Consider the following 21113-nt stretch of genomic DNA (forward strand, 5'->3'; position numbering starts at 1 on the left):
AACTCAAAAAGCCTGACTCCTTGCTGTGACAGCATCAGCACAATAAGCCGCGCTGTTAATCTGATTTTACATCGCACTGAACAGAATGACTTTTTTCATTAATGCCTATCATGTGAAGGCAACATACGGACGGTGACACAAAGACGCAGGTTCATCACTAATGCTGACGACTTGATGTCCTATAGGTGTTTTTCAAAGAACTGTGATGCATTGTTGTTTTTCACATTTTCCCACATAGAAGCGTGTCACATTTAACACATTGTTATTAGAAACAGATGTTGATTTTATCGCCAGTGTCTGTGGCTTCTTTCACGACGTCGACACAGTGTCATATTCGCTAGGATACCAGGACACATTTGCATGACATACACACCTGTCCTCCACAATCCCACACGCAGCTGTAACACAATGCGTGAGTTAAACTCAGGAGAGTAATGTTTCATTACATGATGAACAGAAGGTGAAAGCGAGGGAGGGGAGCCAGGAAGGCACACGGATGCATAACTTAAGTAAAAGCCATCCAAACCCATATTTGTTTACAGATTTGTTTAATAAGGAAAAATATATGCAACAAATGAATTTGCCTGTGGTTGTAACTGTGTATTAAGATCATCACTTACAAGGCCAGGTCTCCTCGAGCCCTCTACGGTAACCATCCATCATGCATTATTAAGGAAAATAGAATCTGCATAAAGCAGAAACAATGCCTGGAAGAAGTTTATTTATTTATTTGTTTTATCTTTTTAGGCGCTAAGCAGCAGATCCAAGCACTCAGTTGCTGTAAGCTAATTACAAAGCATTTGATCTCTATGCCCCCAAGATGTGCAATTATAACCTTGGTTTAAAATTAGGGAAATATTTTACAATTAAAAATAGCGGGATAAAGATGCTCTGACAAAGCTAACTAGACGACATCTCACCTTTGTGTGTGTGTGTGTGTGTGTGTGTGTGTGTGTGTGTGCGAGTGTAACATAGATTTTGGTACCAAACAGGACAGGAGGCTGACTTTTTTCTTACAAAGCCATTGCCTGCAACCACAGCTGACCTCGCTGGAGGGAGATAACAAAGAAAGAAGGAAGTATACCATTTCCCAAAGCTTCTCCACTTGTGGCTTACTTGCAGCATTTTAAGTAGGAAGAAAGTTCTAGTAGGGTAGGGTCATTTAGCAAACTTGCAGAGGAAGCTGTAGCTTTAGTACAGCTGCAGCACTATCTGTGTCGAGATCACACAGGCACCGCCACCTCTCTCTGGCGTATCTCTCTGCAGATCTCACAAGGAAGACAAATGTCATTACCATTTTATTAAAATGTGTCCTATCAGCAACATTTCCCCCCCTCACATATCTAACCTCCTTTTTTTCCTTCTTTTCCCCTTATAATTCTAATCATCATTCCTCTCCATCACTTGCTGGGTCTAATTCCCTCTCTTCCTTCGTTTGCAAAGGACCTCTGCTTTCATCCTTGAGAAGGGCTTTAATACGAAGTGCGACGCTGAATAAAGAAGGGAAGACGAGGAGAGAGAGAGAGAGAGAGAGAGGGGTAGAGAAAGAGAGAGTGATACGGAGAGACAGAGCAGTAGCGGAGACGTTCGGGTGTCAATCAATCGGGCGCGAGGGGCTGCAAGGGCCCGTGACTAGGGTGCGTTTGATCTGTGTCTTTCAAAGGGGGAACAGCGGGAAGGGCCATCACAGATGATTTGGCTCTCGCTGCTGGCCCTGGTGCCACTCTGACAGAGAGCAATCACAAGCAGGTTAATTCAACATCTACCTTCTTAATCTTTTTTTCCCCTGTCTCTTTCTTTTGGTCTCGTTCTGTCTACTTAGATGAAACACTGCTCTTTCTACCACCAACCCTCCACCTCCCCTTTTTTCTTCTTTTGAAAGAAGGAGAGATCACAAGTGTACTTCTCAAGCCACCTATAGTCTGATTGCTTTGGTCTTAATCAAGTGAAGAGGGTTGTTGATTTCCTGCTTTCCCGCTGTGGTTTATTTACACGTTGCTACCATAAGGCAAAGTTATGCCAAACAAACAAACTAACAATAACAAACTGTAATGCATCCATGAAAACTAGAAGGAATGAGAAACTACTCTGCAAATTGCTGCTATTCAGAGTTTTCTTCTAGTGGTAAGAAGCACTCATTTCTTTAGCTGTCAGTCTCAGGGTTCATATCTGTGGTATGGTATGAGCAGAATATTAATAAGAGCGTCAAGATGACATCTTGAAAACCTGCTACTTAGCTTAACTGAAAGAGGAGAATATATTTCCTCCAGATGACTGAAAGTAGACACGAAATCCAGACAAGATCTGACCTTCACTCATAAAACTGAAACTTAAACTATGTGCTTGGTTTGTTGTACACAAAACAACAAAATATATCCATGGGACTGTCTTCTTCACCTCGAGGTCAGCCATGCATAAGGACAAACAGAGGTGAGGGAAATTCCGGGGTTAAAGGGTAAGAAGGAGTGTAAAGGTGTGCTTTAGGTAAAGGTGAGAGGGTTATGAGAATATGAAACAGGAAGGTGTTTTTGAGAGTAGGTGAAGGTAAAAAGGTTAGGACGTGGGAGTGTAGGAGAAACAGACAGAAGTTGGTCCTCAAATTTGGTTATGTACCAAGACATTCAAAGAAATCAACTTTCCAGAGTCAGCACAAACACCTAACTCTGATCCATTCGTTTCAACAGGAAACAAACCACAGGGCAGCCAGAATGCAGCCATTTTCTAGTAATGTCCCTGTCTGGCCTCTTTCCCATGGTGCTCCCCTCCGACTTCACTGCTTTTATTTAAGGTCAAAGGGATAACAGGATAAAGGCTGTCCTCTCTGCTCCCCTGAAGGACAAGCACTCTGCCGATTGGATTTGGTGGCCTTCAAGGACAAAGGAAGAACATTGTGATACAAAAGAACCAATAGAGCAGGAACAAGATTTCATCCGTCTCCATAGCCTGAGTGATTGGCAGGGATGGCTGGACCAACAATCTGAGCGCTGGCTCTTTGTTGCTCGGTGCCCTCCATCACCGCTGAATAGCAGGACTTGATCCATCGACAAAAAACACACTCTCAGGTTCTGGAGGACCTGACCTCTGAAGAATAATAGGGCCTGGGCCGACTGGCAGAGGCAGCCAGGTGACTTGATTCAGAGGAATGGTTTCAAATGTTGATTTGTCTGGGGGAGTATACCATATGTGTGTGTGTACAGTTTGTGCACATTACAGAAGCCAGAAGATCAGAGGAACGGCCACAACATTATGACCACATACCTAACATTAAGGCCCTGCTCTCAACACCAGGGCCAGAAGCAGTCCTGACTTGTTGAGATATGGACTCCTCTAGACCTCTGAAGGTGTGCTGTGGTATCTGTCGCCAAGACATGGATTGGACTTGGTTGTCCAGCACATACCACATATGCTTGATTGAATTGAAACCTGAAGAATACAAAGGCCAAATCGACACCTTCAACTTATTGTTGTGTTCCTCCAGACCCCCTTCCATTCGTTCCTTGGTTCAGCTCTGACACTGTTGGTGCTTTCAGTGGTGGACAGGGTCAACATGGGCTCCCTGACCAGTCTGGCTATGTGACAAACTGCGAAGCACTGTGTGTTCTGACACCTTTCTATCAGAACCAGCATTAACTTTTTCAGCAGTTTGAGCTCCAGTAGGTCTTCTATTGGATCAGACCACTCGGGCCAGCCTTTACTCCACAAGCACGTCAATGAGCCTTGGCCACCCATGACACTGTCACCAGTTAACCGGGTTTCCTTCCTTGGACTACTTTTGGGAGGTACAGACCACTGCAGATCTGGAACACACCACAAAGAGCTGGAGTTTTGGAGACGACGAGACCCAGAGCTCTGACCCTAACCGTCAGAGTTTGGTCCATGTCAAGTCACTCACATCCTCACACTCGCTCATTTTTCCTGCTTCAAACTCAATATTTTCTCTGACAATATTTTCACAAACGATCTGTCATATCCCACCCACTGACAGGTGCCATCGTCAAGAGATAATCAAAGGTATTAGCTTCAGCTGTCAGTGGCCATCATGTTATGGCTGATTGGTGCAAGTACACAGAAGGTGGTGGAGTTCAAATGCTTAAAACAGCAGAAAAAAGTGAGCAGTGAACAAAATATGTTTGCAGCTACTCTTTTTGTGCCTTGAGGCGAGGCGTTCACTGATTTATTATGGCACTTCTACAAAGTTCAGGGAACTCAAAGAGACAGATTTTTAGAAATGGTCAAAACTGACAAAGCAAGAGATGCAGGAAGAAACATCCTGCGTTTGAGTCTATGATAGGGTCAAAGCTCCAGGAGCAAGGGATCCCAACGCCCCTATTAATGAATACCAAGAGCATCTTATGTTAGAGCTTGACATTTTCAAAGTCCACTTTAATACCAAATTGGCAGATGATGAGTTCAAAACTGAGACATTGCAGTGGTTAAGATAAAGTTGCTTTGAGGGGACAATGCAGAGAACAATTCAGGAGCACAGCATGCCAGGCTGTAAACTTCCAAAAATCAACTGTGAAAATCACCACAAACCGACAGTGACAGCAGAAGAGAAGTGAAGACAACAGAGGGCTGCATGACACCAGACAGTGTGACTCCAGTCTGCTGGCTCTTTGGTCGCTCTCTGCTCCTGTCAGTGAAGTTGGCTTTACCATTTTTGAACCAGCTGGTGGTATTGTTATGTTACAACACGCTCTTTCCCCACCTGAGACCCAGTGATGTGCTGAGATTCATGAAAGAATATTAGCAGGGCTGAGATTGGCAAATTTTCAATGCTTTGACCATTTCAATGCCGTCTGTTATATAACAAAAGAAAAAGGATAAGATCTACAGTAATGTAGCTTTTTCCTTGATCAACACTGAGATAAAGTCAAGAGAGAGTTCCAGTAAAGATAACAAAGCCTAGAAAAATACATATCAGACATTCTTTTCTGATTGTTTCAGGTCACGCTCTTAAGAACTCCTAAAGACTCCCACACCACAACCAAATGCGCAAGAAGGTGCTGCACTTTGTTTGTTTGCTGTTGAAGTCGTGCTTCTTCCTGCCTGCTGTGTGTCTCTCTGCTCCGCCGTCTGTCACAGCCTGTTGTCATTCACAGGTCGGCAAATACTGACATTTGTAGTCATTCTGATGTCTCAAAAAGCTGCAATCGATAAGTTTATATGTGTTGCAGAGGAGAGAGACAGCAATGTCACCGGGTCCCTATGAATTAACATTCTCCACCTGCAGACTGTTGGCTGTTAGCTCAGAACCACAAAAGCAGACGCCCATAAAATGTCCAAAATAATACAACTAGGAAAATACAGAGAGCACACTCTAAAGTCACACATTTAACAAACCTTGGGTACCCAGGTCTTTTTGTTGTTGCTGTGGTATGGAAACAGGTTTTAATGTTACTTGAATTTTACTGTTATCATATCAAAGTTCCAAATGACTGGTATTGTAACAACTCTAGGTAGGGCACATACTTAACTTTGCCTGACTGTGTGGAAATCAGACAGAGATGACAGAGGGCTTTTAGAATGTAAGAAGTTTCTCCACATCAGACAAAACATGTTTCAACAAAGCGGAGGAGTACTTTCCATGAGCACTGACAGCACAGAACCGGGCGAGCGTTCTTTTTTACTTTCAGATAATGCAGTGGAGCTGGTCAGCAGCAGGACAACAAAATGTGGAACAGTGAAAGTAAGTCAGAAAACTGCTGTAGATAATTCTGAAACTTCAATGATGTTCAAGGTATCTTAAAAAATGTATTTGAGAGCACTGTTTGTGAACAGGCATTTGTTTATAGTGAAATGGTATTCCTTTAAAGACGTTTCTGTTGTAGGGAAAGGAACAGCATGGTCGACGATGCATATTGAGACCAGAAAGCAAAGCCCATGTACAGATAATGCCAGATCAGCTGCATAAACACATGCTTACTAGTTAGTCACCAGATTCCTTCTAAAGCGGTGAGATAACTCCTTTGTGAAACACTTGATTCTAATTTCATTGTATCATTTATTTAACAGAGCGTCCCACAGTACAAATTAAACTGTTGGTTACCTGCATGAAGGTAGGCGAGGTCTGGATTCTCGATGTCCGGGTGGTTCTCTTTCAGGTGGTTGCGGAACTCCATGGGAGAGTTTGTGGCATTAGGACATTTGGGACAGTTGTACATCTTCACGCCCTCATGTTTGCCCGTGTGGAGGATGTGCTTCCGGATGTTCTCAGCACAGTTGGATCTAAGGGAGACAAACAAAGATAAAAGGCCTAATTCCTTTTTGGAATAAATATATATAAAAAAACAAAGATTAAAAGATGAGTGTCCTGAGGGAGAAAACACAAGATAAACGCTTGGCAGTGCTCCCAAGAAAGGTTTGCTGTACTAACATTTTATTTTGTTACAATGATCACACACTAACACACACGTACATGCACACACTGGAATAAAATGGCTGGGCTTTGGAGCTGAGGGAGCAGCCTTGTTTGGACAGACTCTCAAAGCATTCACTGCCTAAATACGTCTGTGCGGTACAATCCCACAACCACCGAAGAACTGAAGATTGATTACACAAATACGCAAACTTGGCTTGTTGTAAAAACAATATTAACATCCTGCAATTTCTTTGATATTCTGGTATGTTGTGTTTGAGTCAATGTTGGTGTGTGAGGGTCTGTGGTCTTTGGGCTGGTCAGACAGGGCAGGCCAAGCAGTGAGCTGCTGCAGGGTGTACGATGTAATGATGTCAGCTCAGAGAGTCACACACAAGCCTCTGCTGATTAATGATGCTGCCTGACCTGCTCCCAGGCTCTATCTAAACCTGCCTACAGACACACACAGACACACAGACACACAGACACAGAGACACACGCACACAAACACACACAATGGGCCAGACAAACATGCACATACATACATACATAGACATGAACAAACCACAGTAAAGTCAAAATTTGATCTCTTGATACGACTACCCAGATCTAACCACAGACCTGAATCCATAAACACCCTCTTCCACACATACAAGTGCACAGGAGAGTACACATATAATGCATCATGCAAGCAAGTATGCGCAGTGTAGAACATACACACACATAAACACACACCATCATGTGTTGATGGATGGGGCACTCGTGCTCAGTTTGGACCTGACATTCTCGGACAGTATAATACGCAATTACTCTCCCTTATCACCTTGGCCGGGACAATAAAGCCTCACAGTGCCATAGCTCACGCCAGCCGAGGAGAGAATTTGTTTTCACTTTTGCAGAGACACCTCTCTCCATCATGGGGTCCGGCCCGAGCTCCATTGGGGCCCTAAAAAAAACTAAGAGGACCCTTACTGGGTTCTGTTCATGCTGCATGAATAACATAAGCACCAGCCACTGGTGAACAATGAAGGCTCTTGTGATGATACACTACAGTAGGTTTTGAGTCACATGCTGCTTTTAAAGGAGTAATCCACATATATATATATATATAAAAAAAGTCTGTTTTGAAAATTCACTGATGGATTTAAAACCATCTCATTCAGTTGTTCCCAAACTGTTTCTGTCAGGCCCCCCTTGGAGGAGGGAAATGTTTAGGGCCCCCCAACTGAATGAAATAGTGACTAAAAGGGCCACATTTAGCTTGATCAAACAATCATGAACACATCTCTCTTTCAGTCATTTCAATTGTGCAACACAAATAGCATCTTTCATGTACTGCCCTCTATGGTCTGCAGGATTGTCAGATTATTTGGTGTATGTGGAATGTAGCTGTGACTTTTATATTGTAAGTATTGTAAGCCAAAACTCTCTTCTTGTTCAGGGGGGGAAGAATATTATCATCTCATCTTCATGCATCAAACTACTTTTTGTGACATTTGCTCCCAGATTGTATCGTCACATCACAATATGCTTTTTTCAGAAACACAGAAAACTTAACATCACATGCAATCACAGTGCTAAGTCTCTGCCAGTTTAACTTTATCAAACCTGTTCTTGTGACATGAGTTGTTCTTCTAGATCATCTGAAATGTCACACAGACATCTCGCACCTGTGTTCAGGGAAAGAGGGACAGCCCTCATCTTTGCAGCCTTTGTCTCATCCAGCATAGTTGATACCCAGTGCTGCAGGGAACATGAGCTACTCTGCTAACACGTGTGGTTTCTTGCACTAGGCAATACACAACTTTGTATGAAGCAAATGAGTACAATGTTGTTCACTGAAGCAGCTTTTTACAAAATGATGTACCTCCTGACGGCATTCATCACGTTTTCTAACACTTGAGTGGTTTGTTGACGTGGCTGCGGTGTAATGTTCTGAAGTGTCGTCTTCATTTGTCGGGTCCCATATTGTCAGCTGCCAACACTTTTCAAGACATAAAACACTCACCGGTCTCCCTCATCTCCCACTGCATTCACTGTGAACCTGAGAGCAAGAAAGGCTCCGTCATGTTTTCTTGACTTTGTTTTTAGTTGGTCATTGTCACTTGTCTTGTTTGCCTCAGAAGCTTCAGTCGTTTTTGTCCTGAACATCTCTGTTCCACCATGACAAAGATTACGATGTCACAACATTACTTCTGCACAACATGTTCCTCCCAGCCGTATGTGCCCTCAGAGGTTGCTCACCACTATGGATGTAACGGTGAGACCAGATTCTGATGGTTTGATTATTATGCATTCATCAAGAAATGTTATCTTAGTGTTTAGGCTAGGTCATTTGACCTAAAATGCTTTGTGTTTTCTCCACACAGGTGGGAGGAAGCAACGCTAACTGCTCATAGATCAAAGTCCTTAGGAGGAGGATTTTGTTTCTTCTATAGACTTCACACCACTTTGTTGCTGTGTTGCATTTGTTTATTTGCACTGCAAGCCCAAATGTCCCCGCTATGCCATCGATTGTATCTGACACGCTAACCACCAACTCAGTGTTTCATCAAGTAACTTGCCACTAACCTAACATCATGCAGTTACTATGTATTACTTTTACTAGGGTGTGTAGATGCTGTATTGAGTTTGATGTGTTTGCTGCAACTTTTTTGCAGCAGAATTTGCAGACAGGTGACCACTCGTCTTCAGTAACTCCTTGGTCAGTCTTGATGTACCCGGAAAGCTCCAACCCTGCTGACTTCACTTTGGTGGATACAAAACTTTGTCCCTCTGCCATAATTAAGCTAATGTAACGTAGCCTCCATGTCTCTTAATAAGGTGTGTTTTACAAGGGTGTGAGGCAGGGTTGTTATCGTTAACAAAAACTAATGAAATAATGAAAACAAGAGGTGAAAAAACATTTTAACTGAAATAAAAACAAAGAGGTTTTACAAAAAAACGATAACTAACTGTAACTGTATTGTGAGTTTACAAAACTCACTAAAATAAACTAAAATTACACAGAAAATGTCTTTAGTTTTCCAGGCAGCATGATGGAGCCTGAGACAACCACAGAGAACACTGATGCATTGCTTCCACCAGCGACCCGACAGCTGCTGGTCAGTACATACGCAGGAACATCACGGGAGGGAGGAAGCTTACACGATGCCTTTACTGACCTTTTTGACCCTGAAAACTAACCCATGTTACATAAAAGACTAAAACTAATACTGAGACTAATAAAACTAAACTCAAACTAATACTGAAACTAATAAAACTAAACTCAAACTAATACTGAGACTAATAAAACTAAACTAAAACTAATAAAAACTCAACTTAAACTAATACTGACACTTATAAAAACTCAACTAAAACTAATACTGAGACTAATAAAAACTCAACTAAAACTAATACTGAGACTAATAAAACTAAACTAAAACTAATACTGAGACTAATAAAAACTCAACTAAAACTAATACTGAGACTAATAAAACTAAACTAAAACTAATACTGTGACTAATAAAACTAAACTAAAACTAATACTGAGACTAATAAAACTAAACTAAAACTACTACTGTGACTAATAAAACTAAACTAAAACTAATACTGAGACTAATAAAAACTCAAATAAAACTAATACTGAAACTAATAAAACTCAACTAAAACTAATACTGAGACTAATAAAAACTCAAATAAAACTAATACTGAGACTAATAAAACTCAACTAAAACTAATACTGAGACTAATAAAAACTCAACTAAAACTAATACTGAAACTAATAAAACTCAACTAAAACTAATACTGAGACTAATAAAAACTCAACTAAAACTAATACTGAGACTAATAAAATTAGACTAAAACTAATACTGTGACTAATAAAACTAAACTAAAACTAATACTGAGACTAATAAAAACTCAACTAAAACTAATACTGAGACTAACAAAAACCTAATACTGAGACTAATAAAAATCAACTAAAACTAATACTGAGACTAATAAAAACTCAACTCAAACTAATACTGAGACTAACAAAAATCAACTAAAACTAATACTGAGACTAATAAAAACTCAACTCAAACTAATACTGAGACTAATAAATACTCAACTAAAACTAATACTGAGACTAATAAAAACTCAACTTAAACTAATACTGACACTTATAAAAACTCAACTAAAACTAATACTGAGACTAATAAAAACTCAACTAAAACTAATACTGAGACTAATAAAACTAAACTAAAACTAATACTGTGACTAATAAAACTAAACTAAAACTAATACTGAGACTAATAAAACTAAACTAAAACTACTACTGTGACTAATAAAACTAAACTAAAACTAATACTGAGACTAATAAAAACTCAAATAAAACTAATACTGAGACTAATAAAACTCAACTAAAACTAATACTGAGACTAATAAAATTAGACTAAAACTAATACTGTGACTAATAAAACTAAACTAAAACTAATACTGAGACTAATAAAAACTCAACTAAAACTAATACTGAGACTAACAAAAACCTAATACTGAGACTAATAAAAATCAACTAAAACTAATACTGAGACTAATAAAAACTCAACTCAAACTAATACTGAGACTAACAAAAATCAACTAAAACTAATACTGAGACTAATAAAAACTCAACTCAAACTAATACTGAGACTAATAAATACTCAACTAAAACTAATACTGAGACTAATAAAACTCAACTAAAACTAATACTGAGACTAATAAAAACTCAACTAAAACTAATACTGAGACTAATAAATACTCAACTAAAACTAATACTGAGACTAATAAAACTCAACTTAAACTAATACTGAGACTAATAAAACTAAACTAAAACTACTACTGTGACTAATAAAACTAAACTAAAACTAATACTGAGACTAATAAAAACTCAAATAAAACTAATACTGAGACTAATAAAACTCAACTAAAACTAATACTGAGACTAATAAAAACTCAAATAAAACTAATACTGAAACTAATAAAACTCAACTAAAACTAATACTGAGACTAATAAAAACTCAAATAAAACTAATACTGTGACTAATAAAACTCAACTAAAACTAATACTGAGACTAATAAAAACTCAAATAAAACTAATACTGAAACTAATAAAACTCAACTAAAACTAATACTGAGACTAATAAAAACTCAACTAAAACTAATACTGAGACTAATAAAATTAGACTAAAACTAATACTGTGACTAATAAAACTAAACTAAAACTAATACTGAGACTAATAAAAACTCAACTAAAACTAATACTGAGACTAATAAAAACTCAACTAAAACTAATACTGAGACTAACAAAAACCTAATACTGAGACTAATACAACTAAACTAAAACTAATACTGAGACTAATAAAAACTCAACTAAAACTAATACTGAGACTAACAAAAACCTAATACTGAGACTAATAAAAATCAACTAAAACTAATACTGAGACTAATAAAAACTCAACTCAAACTAATACTGAGACTAACAAAAATCAACTAAAACTAATACTGAGACTAATAAAAACTCAACTCAAACTAATACTGAGACTAATAAAAACTCAACTAAAACTAATACTGAGACTAACAAAAACCTAATACTGAGACTAATACAACTAAACTAAAACTAATACTGAGACTAATAAAAACTCAACTAAAACTAATACTGAGACTAACAAAAACCTAATACTGAGACTAATAAAAATCAACTAAAACTAATACTGAGACTAATAAAAACTCAACTCAAACTAATACTGAGACTAATAAAAATCAACTAAAACTAATACTGTGACTAATAAAACTAAACTAAAACTAATACTGAGACTAATAAAAACTCAACTAAAACTAATACTGAGACTAATAAAAACTCAACTAAAACTAATACTGAGACTAACAAAAACCTAATACTGAGACTAATACAACTAAACTAAAACTAATACTGAGACTAATAAAAACTCAACTAAAACTAATACTGAGACTAAAAACCTAATACTGAGACTAATAAAAATCAACTAAAACTAATACTGAGACTAATAAAAACTCAACTCAAACTAATACTGAGACTAATAAAAATCAACTAAAACTAATACTGAGACTAATAAAAACTCAACTCAAACTAATACTGAGACTAATAAATACTCAACTAAAACTAATACTAAGACTAATAAAACTCAACTTAAACTAATACTGAGACTAATAAAACTAAACTAAAACTAATACTGAGACTAATAAAAACTCAACTAAAACTAATACTGAGACTAACAAAAACCTAATACTGAGACTAATACAACTAAACTAAAACTAATACTGAGACTAATAAAAACTCAACTAAAACTAATACTGAGACTAAAAACCTAATACTGAGACTAATAAAAATCAACTTAAACTAATACTGAGACTAATAAAAACTCAACTCAAACTAATACTGAGACTAATAAAAATCAACTAAAACTAATACTGAGACTAATAAAACTCAACTAAAACTAATACTGAGACTAATAAAAACTCAACTAAAACTAATACTGAGACTAATAAAATTAGACTAAAACTAATACTGTGACTAATAAAACTAAACTAAAACTAATACTGAGACTAATAAAAACTCAACTAAAACTAATACTGAGACTAATAAAAACTCAACTAAAACTAATACTGAGACTAACAAAAACCTAATACTGAGACTAATACAACTAAACTAAAACTAATACTGAGACTAATAAAAACTCAACTAAAACTAATACTGAGACTAACAAAAACCTAATACTGAGACTAATAAAAATCAACTAAAACTAATACTGAGACTAATAAAAACTCAACTCAAACTAATACTGAGACTAATAAAAATCAACTAAAACTAATACTGTGACTAATAAAACTAAACTAAAACTAATACTGAGACTAATAAAAACTCAACTAAAACTAATACTGAGACTAATAAAAACTCAACTAAAACTAATACTGAGACTAACAAAAACCTAATACTGAGACTAATACAACTAAACTAAAACTAATACTGAGACTAATAAAAACTCAACTAAAACTAATACTGAGACTAAAAACCTAATACTGAGACTAATAAAAATCAACTAAAACTAATACTGAGACTAATAAAAACTCAACTCAAACTAATACTGAGACTAATAAAAATCAACTAAAACTAATACTGAGACTAATAAAAACTCAACTCAAACTAATACTGAGACTAATAAATACTCAACTAAAACTAATACTAAGACTAACAAAAACTCAACTTAAACTAATACTGAGACTAATAAAACTAAACTAAAACTAATACTGAGACTAATAAAACTAAACTAAAACTAATACTGTGACTAATAAAACTAAACTAAAACTAATACTGAGACTAATAAAACTAAACTAAAACTAATACTGAGACTAACAAAAACCTAATACTGAGACTAATAAAAATCAACTAAAACTCATACTGAGACTAATAAAAACTCAACTCAAACTAATACTGAGACTAATAAAACTAAACTAAAACTAATACTGAGACTAATAAAACTCAACTAAAACTAATACTGAGACTAATAAAAACTAAACTAAAATGAAGCATTTTCAGAAAATAAAAACTAAACTAGCGAACCTGCTTTAAAAACTAATGAAAACTAAACTGAAATTGGAAACGTCAAAACGAAATAAAAATAAAAACTAATGAAAAATGCGAAACTATAACCATGATATGTAGTATGTGCGACCATATATTTCAGGTCAGATGTTGAACATGTGAAGAGTTTGAAGAATTAAGAAGTATTTAAAATGTCATATTGGAATCGACTAAAGATGAATGCACATGTACATGACCATTAATATTTGAACTTATTCCAAATAGTTGACATGTCGCACATATTGTTTTATTTATAATATCTGCCATCATAAGCAAAACTGTGACAGGTTCTCGATGAAATTATGGCCACAACTGTTTACTATTCTTCCTCATAATAAAAGATAGACAGACTAAATAATTCAAACTGTCACATGCTCTTAAATTACAGTTAATCATGCTGCAAAAAATGTATTCATAGTTAAAGTGAACTGATTTCTTATTCTAAAGCAGGGGCATAAATAGATAAATTTGAAGCAGAGCTAAAAGGTTCTAAAGAGAGCGCGGGTGGAATCCTAGGGGGGCCATGCTATCTCTCAGATATGGTAATGGAGTAATTGTCATATTAAAACAACACAATGTGCGTTTAGGAGTCAGCAGGTGCCACAGTTAGTGAAAGCCCACACCAGCCCTCCTACTATACACTGTATTAATTAGTCCAACACTGTTTCAACTTCCTCCCCCATCCGTGCACTCACCATGGGAATCAGCCATACTGATGCTCAATGGATACATCACCCCTTCTCTGCTTCTTCCTGTCTCTCCCCTTTATTTCAGCCATTTCCATATTCCTCCTCCCAACGAGTGTATGGTAATGGGAGAGGTGTAATTGAGAGGCGCTTCGTTAGGGGAGATTTAAATGTGTTCCTTTGTGTGTGTTAGGAGTTGGGAGTGGGGTGTGTTTGGATCATTGGTGCTATTTGGATCCTTTTCTGCCAACTCGGCCCGGCCATCATTATTAATGCCACCCCCACCTCCTTCATCTCTCCCTTCACTTTACAAGGTCGAAAGCCTCCGTGGCACTGACAGTATGTGTGTCATCCACAGAGCCGCCATTGTCGCCAAATTGAAAGACTACTCTAACAGGTAGATTGAAACATGAATGCAGCAGCATTCAATAAACAATAATAGCCCCAGAAGGATGGTAACTTAGCATGAGTCAGAGGCTACATATCAATTAGACTGTTTAAGATGCCAGAAGGACTTTAATGAGGGGAAGAATCTCTCTGTGAACAATAGAAATGATTCCTTAAACACTGAAGTAAAGAAGTTTTGCTGCTTGCATAAATAGCTGCAGAATAGTCAAACAGACAGCATTAATTGACAGCCCAGGACTCTCAGTGAAATATCATTAGAATATTTTTACCACTATTCCCCATCTATAATTATCCCCCCCACCCCATTATCTATCTCTGTCTGAATAGGAGATGAGTGGCATTTGATAGATCATTCACTCCCAGCTCATTTACATGTATTTGAGGAGCAGCCTTGATGGAGATCACATTGTATCAAGCAGGAACCATAGATGTCATCCATTACATTTAATATGGATATTTTAGCAGGCAATATTAGACGTAAACCTGTAAAATGGATAGAAACATTTTCTATGAGGAAGAACTGTCAATCACACCAGAGCTCAATTTACTTCAGACCCAAATATGCCTTTACAGCAGCAGCAGCACCGTATTCCATTCATAAGCCTGGCTTACACTGAAAGGTCAAATGTGCTAACTCATCTGGTAGCTCCTTATCGTGGTCAGGCCACCAGAGACGCCAGGGTTTAAACATGTATTCACAGTGTTAAGGCAGAGCGGAGGCGAGGCCCCTCGCGGCTCTCTGAGGCCCCCGCATTCAATTCCTCATCCTCACATTAGTAAGCCAGCGGGGCGTTTCCCCAACATCCCTCCTCCTCCCACCTTGCCCCCCTTTCCTTGCCCTCTGGACCCCTTAAGAACCCCCAGGGCCACCAAAATGTTAATTAGGCTTCTAATTTACTGTTTCATTTGCTACTATCTGTAATGATCATTAAGGATCAGCACAGGAACAATGAGGCCAGGAACATTTGCTTCGTTCTACATACAGTATCTTTCTGATAGGCCCGTGCAGAGGTCTGATACGGGACCAAAATTTGCCCTCAGGTATAAAAAAAGAGAAATTTGCAATTTTATATGATTAACTATTCCTTGCATACATTTTCATTTCAAAGGCCTATAACCTAATAAGACTGAGTTTAATGAGACACTATGATAGCTTTAACAAATGTATGCATGACTGTGCTCTCTCCATGCTTCCTAATTTTTCTACTCTGAGTTATGGGGTTGAGTTAAGTTGTAGAATTTATATCATAACAAGAATACAATTCTTCAAACAAACAACTACTTTTTTGAGTTTAAAAATTTTAAATAGTAATCAAGAGTTCCAGTCCAACAAAACCTAGGGGACTAATAACCTAGCTGTAAGAACCCAACATGACATGAATACATTGAGGGTGGGTACTACCTCATTTTGGCATGATGTTAGAAAAAGAATCAGCCCACACAACGAATAGAAAGGAGAGGGAGCCAGAGAGAAAAGATGGTTTACAAGTTCTGTAATCTTAGATGGCAGTTTTACGAGTTAGAAAAAATACTATTACAAAACATTTCTCAGAATCTTCTAAAAGTTTAAGGCATGTGATGATGTCGAAAAAGAGAAGTTAGGAGGGTACTGTTATTTATTTTCTATCTCAATGATTTCTAATAATCAAAACATGTTTCCAGATCTTTGTGCTCTACTATCAATGTGAGGAAGCATACCTTAGCAGAGAATGCTTTCTTTTAAAGAGAGTAACAAATACTCTATACTTTAACCAGAACAAAACAATGTGAGCATATTCCTCTGGTTTTAGCCTCCTTGCTCTGGCTCCCTGTGTGTTTAAGAACTGATTTTAAGATTTTACTGATTCCTTAAAACTCTACATGGACTTTCCCTGAACTATACAGCAGACCTTTTAGTACCTTATGAGCCGACGCGTGTATTGAGATCCTCGGGCAGAGGTTTATGTGCAGTCCTAACACAAAAATGAAAAGGAAAGGGGACAGGGCGTTCGCAGTGAGGGGTCTGACACTTTGGAACCATCTGCCCGAGGAGATCAGGTCTGCTGAGTCAGTGAGCTCTTTTAAACCTCTTTTGAAAACAAACTTTTTATGGTTGAGCCTTTCCGGATTTAATCTGAATTTAATTGAATTTAAATCATTTTAAGAAATATATTCTAAAATAATTGTATTCCTTTGGAGTTCTTTTAGGAGAGTTTTATTTCTTTCAAACTATTCCTTATTGTTTTATCTTGATTTGTGTGATTTTATGAACTGCCGCCCATGTAAAGCACTTTGTAACTTGTTTTTTGAAAAGTGCTCTACAAATACAATTATGCATTATTATTATTAAAATAAGAATGGAAGCGGGGTGAGGGCCTAGTGAGTGTGGAGTAACATTGGAAGCAACTAGTAGCACAAAACTTCTAAAAGAATGCTTTAAGAAGGTCTATATTCAACATGAGACCTCACAGCAGGTAATGCATTGAATGAAGGGACATTACAGCAAACTCTCTCTGGTCAGCTGCAGAGCAAGTGTCTGTATCTTTTGCAGCTAAATGACACTTGCTTTGACTTTAATTCATCTGCACTATGAAACTATCAGGTTAGAACCCTGTACACCGGTCGATCATTGTACAGTCAAGAGATACTGGGTGACTTTAGCTACAAGGTGAGATAATCCTCTGATAATTGCAGGATGACAGTCCGACTACAGTTATTACTTCACAGCGTTTCATTGGGAGTTGGACTGCTTACAGAACGACTGGAGCGCTTCACTGCAGCGGAGCAGGTGTAGCCAGCTGCTGAAATGACTTTGTCACAGAGGGGAAAAAACGAATGAAGAGTACATCTAAAACCAATGATGGGTTTGAGATCATTCCCTTTCACACTCCTCTGCCACAACCCGACGAGGAAGCAAAGGATGAAAGAATACGAACGAGAGAGTGGTGTGTGTGTGTGTGTGTGAGAGAGAGAGAGAGAGAGAGAGAGAGAGAGAGAGAGAGAGAGAGAGAGAGAGAGAGAGAAATGGAGATGTGCAACGCCAGCCAAAACTTTTTCAATTTCACCGACAATTTCCTGTGTAATTACTGATGTGGTATGATGGTGTTTTAATGACAGGGACCTGCCAGTGACAGTGACATTGTGTGTGTGTGTGTGTGTGTGTGTGTGTGTGTGTGTGTGTGTGTGTGTGTGCATGTGTGTGTGTGTGTGTGTGTGTGTGTGTGTGTGTGTGTGTGTGCATGTATGTGTGCGTGTATGTGTGAGATCTAGCTGGGCCTGTTGATGATGGCAGAGTGATGAGATGGAGCCATGCTGTGGAGATTAGACCTGTCTGCCCTCCACCTTTCCCTCCCCCCCTTCACACACACACACACACACACACACACACACACACACACACACACACACACACACACACACACTCACACAAACACGTTCAAAACCTCGAGCGTTAACGCACGCCTCCAAACTACCCTACAATGCCACCTGCTATCTCGCCATCACACACACTCGCTCACTTGTATACCTCTCCCACAGCCCCCACCCCTCCCCCCACCTATCAACCCCCTGATCATCAGTGCCACATTGGCGGCCATCAGCGCCACCAAGCGCGGGCGGGTCAATGAGCCGGTACCTGTAGTCGCACCAGGGGCAGCGGTATGGTTTCTCCCCGGTGTGAATCCGTTTGTGCCGTGAGAGGTGGGACTGCGTGGTGGAGGCAAAGTTGCAGAGCTTACATTTGAAGGGTCTCTCTCCTGTGGGGTGGACAGAGAGCGGTGATGAGACTCAGAGGACACAAATGTTGAACTGACAAATACATGAATATAAAACACTTTAAAAGGGAACAAGTAACTTAGTTATATGTAGGGTTGCAAAATTCCAGGAATTTTCAAAGTTGGATACTTTCCATGGGAATTAATTATGGGAATAAAGCAGGAATTGACTAAACTGAAGGTTTGCTCTCAATAGGGAACTTAAATATAGTTGGAGGAAATATATTTGAGCGTAATCCTGACCAAAACAACCAGATTTCATGTAAGTACAGTTGAATATCTCTGCTATTCCTCAACCACATGCACATAGCATACTGCTTACTGTAGGGCTATTGAGACCACGCCCCCTACATGCACTGTGCATTCCTCCATCACATGAAGCACAGATGATTTCTATTTTGGATGGATGTCTGCTTATAACGATCAAATATTTATGCTTGGATATGACACCTTTCCATTAAATTACCCTCAATTCACAGTTAATTCCCATAAATTCCTGTAAATTCCCATTCATTTCCATAATTCCCATGGAAAGTTTCCAATTTGGAATATTTCTGGTGAGCATTTTTCTGTTGAAAAGACATTTAAGGGCTTTTTTTTTTTTTTAAGGGCAAGATACATCACATATTTAAACACACATAATAACAGCACTTTTACATGTTGCATCTTTGTGTTTAAAGTGATTGTATTAAAGTGCATCACAGTCACCAAGACAAAATCAAAAGAGACAGCAGGATGTGATCTCGTGATTTACTGCATGACAGCCAGCCGTTCACTACCTTCGGCCATCAATCACTCGCAGATAGCGCTGTCCTTCAGCTATCAATGAACTCCGTTACCATCCAGGGGTGTTTCCACCTTCCTAGTCAGAGCTGTGCAGCCTCAGTGCCAAAGCATGTCTGGTCTTTGTTTTCATTCTTCTATCAAAAACCTTCGTATTAACATCACACAGCCCCTAATTTGCCATATTTATGATTTTGTATGAAAAATAAAACATGTTAATATTACTGATTTGCGTAAATGGGATTTGAACTGCCACTGGAAAATTGCTTTGAGGGAAATATCATTAGAATAGTCACTTCTGTCCTCTTTTAACATTTTATTGATACTATAAGACAGAAATGTGTTTTCAGACATATTGATGTTGTATCTGTATTTAAGCTGGTTCAAACGAGGTGAAATCAGGTCTGAAGGTCCAAGAAATAATTTCAGTCATGTTGATTTAACTGGTTGATATTGGGTCTTGGCTGTTCTGATCTGACTTCACCTGGCTTCTGACCAAATATCAACATCTAGGTCCTGGTTTGTGCCCGCTGGGACGGGAGCTGCAGTTTGAGTTGAAGCACATAAATCTGCTGAAGGTTTGGTTGAAGGCGCAGATTTTGTTGTTTGCTTACTTCATTAGAACAGTGCAGGCAGAACGAGCCTGTTTATGTTTAAAAACCTAAAGCTGCTGAAAACACATTTTATAATCAGAACCTGAGAGACGACGAACATTCATTTGAAGAGTGATGAATAAAGAAAATAAAAATCCTTCTAAAGAGGAACAATCTTAAAGTTGAAGAATCAGGCACTGTACTGTTGAAGTTGTTTAAAACTCAGGTGGTACGCAGGCAGGAGGACTTGATGTCAGCTACACTTTTCAAAATGTTTGATTCTTTTTGTAGCATTTAGTCAGGATATTAGTTGAAGTGTAGAAGCTAACATCAGTTCAAAAGTGATGTTGTTAATTTAATACTTCCACCTCTGAAAGTCAATCAACAGACTAGATCTAAACCTAAAGAATGCATGTCCATAAAAAGTGATGGATTAAACGTTGATGGGGATCCGGGTGGGTAATGACTTTCATTATATGATAGAAAATTAGAATCTTTGACACTTAGTCATTTATCTTACAGAGACAAGAATCAAATTGACTTGATATCCAAGTCTCAGGACTCAGGTCTGTAGGTACCTGTTAAGGCAAAGCTACAGATTGAGCATTTAGGAAAGACCTTTTTTAAATAGCAAAGAGCAAAGTTGGAGGTTGTAATTTCCCTATACAGGTTCAAGGACGTCAATGTTAAAGCCTTTAATAAATCTTGATCCTGCTCTCAAAAGCTGCTCACCTCCACAACATTTAATACATTAAACCAGGGGTTCCCAAACGTTTCAGCCTGTGACCCCCAAAATATAGGTGCCAAAGACTCGCGACCCCCACTGTCCCTCAAAGTGACTTAATGTGTCTTCATTTAGCTGGTCTGTAGAAAATGACCCTACCTATATGAGCATGTATCTGTGTTTCCTGTGCT

At 38.2% G+C, this 21113-nt stretch overlaps 1 protein-coding gene across 2 annotated transcripts in view; it reads right to left on the reverse strand.

The window, feature by feature from the left end:
- znf407 (zinc finger protein 407) overlaps positions 1–21113 on the reverse strand; it is a 201636-nt gene that overhangs the window by 50424 nt on the left and 130099 nt on the right. For both annotated transcript variants that reach the window (XM_034698372.1, XM_034698373.1), the window contains exons 8-9: positions 18684–18804; positions 6050–6228 (exon numbers count right to left, since the gene is read on the reverse strand). In XM_034698372.1, coding sequence (XP_034554263.1) covers positions 6050–6228; positions 18684–18804 — 300 coding nt within the window. The remainder of the gene's footprint in view (positions 1–6049; positions 6229–18683; positions 18805–21113) is intronic.

The sequence above is a fragment of the Notolabrus celidotus genome, chromosome 12 (assembly GCF_009762535.1).
Source record: "Notolabrus celidotus isolate fNotCel1 chromosome 12, fNotCel1.pri, whole genome shotgun sequence".
NCBI lineage: Eukaryota > Metazoa > Chordata > Actinopteri > Labriformes > Labridae > Notolabrus > Notolabrus celidotus.